The sequence below is a fragment of the Herpailurus yagouaroundi genome, unplaced genomic scaffold, assembly GCF_014898765.1.
Source record: "Herpailurus yagouaroundi ecotype Mexico unplaced genomic scaffold, PumYag 73272, whole genome shotgun sequence".
Classification (NCBI taxonomy): domain Eukaryota; kingdom Metazoa; phylum Chordata; class Mammalia; order Carnivora; family Felidae; genus Herpailurus; species Herpailurus yagouaroundi.
This window is the reverse complement of record NW_024421024.1, coordinates 1,145-8,513: the sequence shown is the minus strand read 5'-3', so window position 1 is coordinate 8,513 and position 7,369 is coordinate 1,145. Positions and strand designations below refer to the sequence as shown.

The 7,369-nt window shown below is 38.0% G+C and overlaps 2 protein-coding genes across 2 annotated transcripts; both read right to left on the bottom strand.

Moving 5' to 3' along the window:
• Positions 1 to 6: 6 nt before the first annotated feature.
• LOC121026311 (olfactory receptor 5L1-like) lies at positions 7 to 957 on the bottom strand. The gene has a single exon (XM_040469172.1). The coding sequence runs from the start codon at positions 955 to 957 to the stop codon at positions 7 to 9; it is 951 nt and encodes a 316-aa protein (XP_040325106.1).
• A 5,009-nt stretch (positions 958 to 5,966) lies between these two features.
• Positions 5,967 to 6,908, bottom strand: LOC121026312 (olfactory receptor 5D18-like). The gene has a single exon (XM_040469173.1). It carries the CDS (start codon positions 6,906 to 6,908, stop codon positions 5,967 to 5,969), a length of 942 nt encoding a protein of 313 aa, XP_040325107.1.
• Between the last annotated feature and the right edge of the window lie 461 nt (positions 6,909 to 7,369).

Below are 7,369 nucleotides of genomic sequence, written 5' to 3'. Positions count from 1 at the left end.
GTCTAGTTAAGAAAATAGTTTTTCAAAAGGTAATCTAGATCCCAACACTTTCTTGAGTGCTTCCTTCACATCCTTGTTCCGGAGGCTATAGATGAGGGGGTTGAGCATGGGAATCACTACAGTGTAGAACACCGTGGCCACCTTGTCAGTATCCACGCTGTTGCCAGAACTGGGCCGGCAGTAAGTGAAAAGGATTGTTCCGTGGAAGACAAGGATGGCGGTGAGGTGGGAGGCACAGGTGGAAAAGGCTTTGCGCCTTCCCTCGGCAGAGTGCATCCTCAGGATGGTGATGAGAATTAGCAAGTAGGAGGTGAGGATGATCACGATGGTGGTGATCTCATTGAAGGTGGCCACGATGTACAGCAGCAGTTCATTCATAGTGACATCAGAGCAAGCAAGGGACAAGAGAGGGGGCAGATCGCAGAAGAAGTGGTCAATCACATTTGATGTGTAGGATGGGATCTCCAGAGCTAAACACAAGTGGATCAGAGAACACACCATCCCACACAGGTAGCAACAAGACACCAGCTCCACACAGAGATTCCGGGACATGGTGACCGTGTACAACAGTGGGTTGCAGATGGCCACGAAGCGGTCATAGGCCATCACAGCCAAAAGGAAGACCTCAGTGATTGCATAGGCACAAAAGAAATAGAATTGCACCATGCATCCCAGGAAGGAGATGGCTTTGTCCTCGTTTAAGGTACTAGTTAGCATCTTTGGCACGATGACGGTGGAGTAGCAAAAGTCCACAAAGGACAAGTGGCTGAGGAAAAAGTACATGGGAGTGTGAAGGTGACAGCTGACCTGAATCACTGCCATCATGCCCAGGTTGCCCAGCACTGTGACTCCATAGATGAGAAGGAACACAGAGAAGAGGACGACTCTCAATTCAGGGGCTTCTGCAAATCCGAGGAGAATGAACTCAGTCACACCGGAGCAGTTTCCCTTGCCCATGTTCCCATTTGATTGAGGTTGGAGAAAAATATTCATAGTTATCCTCCATTGTGTGATCCCAGATTCATTTTTTGGCTGTCTCTTAAAAAAAAAGACATGAAAACGCGTAAGAGAGTTAAGTTTTTCCGCAAAGAATTAGGACATGGCTTTTGTGAAGTTTAGGAAAAGTGCAGGCATTGTGGAAAGATGCGTAAGGTCACACATTAATTCACAGATCACACAAAAACATCCACATCCATCACAGCATATGATTCCTTAAGTGAGTCCTACATAATTTACAGCTTGACACTGAATCATTAGAAAGACCTCAAACATAATTAGCCACATTGTGTTATGAAACTCAAATCCCTTTTTCCTGGCAGACTGTTTAATGAGTACTGAATCTAGTGAGATCTCAGAAAATAATGTTTTAAAATATACCACGTCCTTCCCTGTTTTCCACTGAAATGTTGAGAAGCATGTCTGTTGAAAGTTGTTAACCCACAAGTGTTGATTTTTTACCCATATGTTTAGATGTTTAGCTTTTACACTCCATGCTCACATTTTTTCTGTAAATTAACACAGTGATTTTCTTAATTTTGTTGTTCAGTGTAAGCGTTTGACTCAATTTTGGCTCAGGTCATTATCTTACCATTGTGAGATTGAGCCCCGCATCCTGCACTGGTCTGAGCAGGGAGCCTGCCTGCGAGTCTCTCTCTCCCTCTCTCTGCCCCTTCTCTGCTCGCGCTCCCTCTGTGTCTCTCAATATAAACAAATAAACAAACAAACAAAAGAGAAAGTGAGTGATTCCAACATTTGTATGAGAAACCACTTCCAAACATATTAGTTGAAAGCAACAACTGTTAATTGAATAGGTCACTGTTGCGTAAGTCTGTAAGATAGTACTGCAGATCTGATCATGACATGATTGATCTTGGCTTGGTCTGCTTATGTATATGATACGAGCTTGGCAGTTTAGGTGATCTAAGAGGACTTCACACCCATGTAGGGCACTTGGCTAGATGTCAGATCATATGCTGGAGGTAAGGGTGACAGGCTGTGCCTGTTAACACGGCACCTTTCCTGAGAGATTGTGAAAATCCCCAAGGTTATGAAAAAGCCATGTTGCCTCTCAGAGGCTTAAAACTTGAACAACGTCATTGCAACTACTCTCCGTTAGCCAAAGCTACTCAGAAAAGCAGACTACCCTCCAGGAGTGGGGAAACTGACTCCACCATGTAATCAGAAGAGCTGCACGGTGGCATAGACACCAGAGGACTGGAGAATTTTGGCTATGTTTGCAATCTACCAGACTGGGTAAACAAACCCTGTTGAGAGAATTAATTCCCAAAATTTTGTCCTTCAATAAAATCGGAGAAACTCAGTATAAATTTTGTTTAATGCGTTATTTTTTAAATTTCTGATAAAAAGTCATTGTGAGGAACTGGCACATAACTTGGGTGAGTTGAAAGATTTGAGTGACCTTACTAATACAGCACAATTTCTGACACAGTTTCTAGTCTCATTTACTCTTAACATGACCAAAAAGTCTCAGTATTTTCTTTTTAAGAAGTAGAAATAGAGATGATGCTTAACCCTCTTGCTTTCTAGCATTAAGTGATATCTTTCCATGGATACATTTAATTAACTGAAATAAAAAATCCAAATATATACTCATGATATTTCTCATGAAAATAAATATTTGCAAACACATTTCTTTCAATTTTGGGCAATTGTATTTTATCAAAATTTGCAAATGCAATTATGTTTTTGATTAGTGATGCAATTATTATTTTTTTTATTTTTTTTAACGTTTATTTATTTTTGAGACAGAGAGAGACAGAGCATGAACAGGGGAGGGGCAAAGAGAGAGGGAGACACAGAATGTGAAACAGGCTCCAGGCTCTGAGCTGTCAGCACAGAGCCCGACGCGGGGCTCGAACTCACGGACCGTGAGATAATGACCTGAGCCAAAGTCGGACGCTTAACCGACCGAGCCACCCAGGCGCCCCCAATTATTATTGTATTATTACAAGGTTAATTTAATCTATGAAAAAGAACTTTCAATATTGCCAAGAGCAATATTAATCCAAGAGATTAAAAGTATGAATGTCATTTATAAAATTATAATATTCAATGGATTGGGGTAACATTGAACATGAGTTGAGGAAGAAGAGTGACACAAATCTGCTTTCAGATGTTCTTATTTATGTAATTTTAATGAATTATGCCACACAACAGAAATCACACTTTTTGTGCTATTTAAATTTATGATGAAATATTTTGGATGCAGACTTAAATTCTTTCCAAAACTGAGATGCACACAACCAAAAAATTTGGAGGCTAATATGTCATGTTCTATATAGAAGCAACAGAATCTGTCATAATGAATTTGAAATGTGGCAACTTGAAATGAAAGACAACACAAGATTGTCCACTAGAGTTTACTAGAAGATATGTCTGGAGTCTTAACCAATTGCTTTCATTTCTGTCAACAATTGCTTTTACAACCTTGGCCGGGTCACTTACGTGTTACGGGCTTTGGTTTCCTCAGAGTAAGAGCGAAATGGTTGGTGTTACTTTTACCCCAAAATGATCGTCCTTTGTCCAAGCAGAACAGAAGTAAAATAAGAGTCTCTCTAAAGAGGAATTACCCTTTTTTGATTCAAAGTAAAGAATTCCTAATTCAATATAAATATTTCAAAAATAATTCAATGTAAATAATTTCCTAAATTTTGTGGAAAATTAGGATTGTATAAGTGCACGTAAATTGTATTAATTTATGAATAATGAGTTAATTTATTGTATAAGTGTATAAGTGAGTAAAGGAGAAAAGGCTTAACTAGAGATTGATCCAGAATGGGCTTATGGAAAGAAAGGTGCCAAAATTCCACCCAATGCAAAACGCATTTTTGAAGCGGAATTCGCGGATATTGACTGAAATAGCAAAGTTTCAGGTATGAAGACATCAGCAACAATAAAACATGGCCTTGAAGAAATGTATGTAAGTAATTGGAGCTGGATACTATTGGAAAGGAAGACTCAACTGGAAAATTGAAGAATGAAGATATTGTTTACCTGCTTCCCAACCTGTAATATATGTAATCCGTTATAATTCCCTAAAGTTTGAAATATTTTCCTACAGCTGTGTAAAATATTGGTTAAAGAGGACTGACTATCCTTTCACCTCATGTTGTACACTAAAAGGACCAAAAGAAAGTGAAAGATAAATTTGTGGATATGCAGAGAAACCGAAGTCAATAGAAGAGAAATGCATTCCTTCCTCAGACATTCATTTCTAAAACACTGTTTCTTAGATTGTATCTTTCCATGAAAATGGTTATTTAAGTGATTCCTTATTTTATGATGTATATAAATAGAACATTTTAATAATGATCATAAGTTCAAAATAATATGCACATTTCAAGTAACTTTATTGAGCCCATATAAAATTGTTCTCCCTACCAGAATACCAGGAAATTTATGTTTTTCAATATAGTAATAATTTATTTGCAATTTTAACTATCTATATTGAGTGGAGAGAAAGAGAAGCACGTGCAAGGTATTTAAGTAAACTGTGTTATTAATATTATAGAAATCTGGTGTTTTAAATTTGCCCGATTAAGTAGGCCTTGATGCTAATTAGTATTTTTATTTTTATTGTATTTTGACTAAAGTATATAAACAATTAGTTTTGAAAACTTTTTTTTTTAAGGTAGAAGTTTAGTTGAGAAGGATTCAAAGATTATGCTCATGTTTAGGAAAATAATTAATAAAGTTTTCATAATGTTTTTGACATCTTCATAGGCAGAATAATAGTATGAAACATAGGATGGGCAGGAACTCATTATGCTTATTTTTTGCATATAAGATATTCTGAAATCCAGGGGCTCCTGGGTGGATTGTCAGTTGAGCATCCAACTCTTGATTTTGACTAAGGTCATGATTCCAAGATTGTGGGACTTGGCCCTACATCAGGCTCTGTGCTAAGCATAGAACCTGCTTAAGATTCTCTCTCTCTCTTGCTCTCTTTCTCCCTCTGCCCTTCACTCTCTCTTTCCTCTAAAAAAATAAATAAAGAGAGTTTGTGAAATCCAGTCTAACATCTTTAAGCCTTTGGTGGAGCCTATGGTAGCTTATTAAACTGCCACAATGGAGCTCCTTTGAAAACACATTCAGGATATAGACCATGTCTTATCAACTTTCCACTCATGCCCAGTAACCTATACACACAATGCAACACACGCACGCACACACACGCACACACACACACACACACACACACACACTGCAACACACACACGTTATATAGTAATCATTCAATAAAACGTTTGTTTGATAAGTGACTCAGTATTGCATTCTGACCTCCCTGATTTTGTAATGCTTTGCTCTTCTGAATAAAACTCATATGTTGTGTCCTGAAACTCTGTTCATCTTGTTATCCAAAGCCAAGTTCAAACAACACCTAGTTTTTGGAGGGGTTATTCAGAGTCCCCAAGGAACTTTAACTTTTCTTTCATTTAAACACTTGGTGGTACTTTTCATTCCCACTTTATACAAAGGCCACTTTCTTCACTGCCTTGCTGTTAACACTGGGTTTTACGTTGCACAGAAAGGAATGCTATGTCCCATTTTAACTGCTACTTTTACTTTTAGGAGATAAATTCATATGTTTATTGAGAGCCTAGTCTACTCCAGGTATGTTACAAGAAAAGAAAATGAAATTAATGTTTATTGATATTATACAAAGTATCCACATAATATTTATATTACCTTTTAGACCTCACAATCAGATTAGGAGCTAATTTATGTTACTTCATTTTTGTGGATTAAAAACCAAAGATGAGGGGGATTGCTGACTTTTTTTTCCAGTAAGCAAGAGAGAGCATCAAGGTCAGTCTCTCTGAATAAAAATCTGCATTCTTTTAATTGTACATCAACTCTTCATTATTTTTAAATGTATCTTTATAATCAACCTTTATGGGTACACGATTTATATTTCAGGGCCAAACTCTAGTCAAATAATATGCTTAAGAAAAAAAGATTTTAGTATCCATTATCTTGCCGACTGCATCCTTGACATCCTTATTTCTCAGACTGTAGATCAAGGGATTCAGCATAGGGATCACCACTGTGTAAAACACAGACGCCACTTTCACTGTGTTCCTCGAGTTTTTGGAGTTAGGAACACAGTAGAGGAAGACAATGGTCCCATAGAAGATGGTGATGGCTGTCAGGTGGGAGGCACAGGTGGAGAAGGCTTTGCGACGACCACTGGCTGAACGCATCTTGAGGATGGTGACAAGGATAAACACATAAGACATGAGAATGATAAGCAGTGTGCTGACCACGCTGAAGATGGCAAAAATGAAAAGCAGCAACTGATTGATGTAAATATCAGAGCAAGACAGGGACAGCAATGCAGATAACTCACAGAAGAAGTGATTGATTGTGTTGAAACCCTGGAAAGATAACCTGATAGCAGAACATGTGAGTATCAGGGAACATGCTACTCCCCATGCATATGATCCGACCACCAGCATGGCACAGAGTTTCTGGGACATGGCCGCAGTGTAGAGCAGAGGGTTGCAGATGGCCACAAAGCGGTCATAGGCCATCACAGCCAATAAAAAGGATTCAGCTACCACAAAGGTACAAAAGAAAAAATATTGTACTATACATCCTGGAAATGAAATGGTCCTGTCTTCTACAACTAGGTTTGCCAGGGTCTTGGGAACAATGATGGAGGAAGAGCAGAAATCCACAAATGAGAGGTGGCTCAGGAAAAAGTACATGGGGGTGTGAAGTTTGGAGCTAATCTTGATTATAACTATCATCCCAATATTTCCTACAACAGTGACACTGTAGATGGCCAAAAAAATCAAGAAGAGAGGGACTTGCAGTTCTGGGTAATCTGAGAAGCCCAAGAGAGTGAACACAGCCCCAGTTTTATTTCTCTCTGAAAGTAACATGATGGTTTCTGTTTGTCAGAGTCTGAATCGGTCCTGAAAATAAAAATAGTAAGGGAGTGAGCATCTAAGAAGCTTCCTAACTACCCCTTACCAAGACTGGAAGACGAAGCAAAATATCTTTTCATAATTTCTCTATGTATTTTTATGTAAGATATGCTAAATGTCTAATATTTGAAAATACAAAGTCATTTTTGAAATGTTCGTTAAGTTTAAAAGCAATACAATTACTGAATTAAAAATTTTTAAGTTCTCGGGATGCCTGACTGACTCAGCCAGTAGAGCATGTGACCCTTGGTCTTGGCATTGTAAGTTCGAACCCCATGTTGGGTGTAGAGATTACATAAAAATAAAATCTTTAAAAGTTGTTTAAATTATTAACTGTAATTTTAATATTTACATATAAAAGTATGAGATAATGGGATTTATGGTTATTTTAAATCAAATATTAGCATAACCCTTTC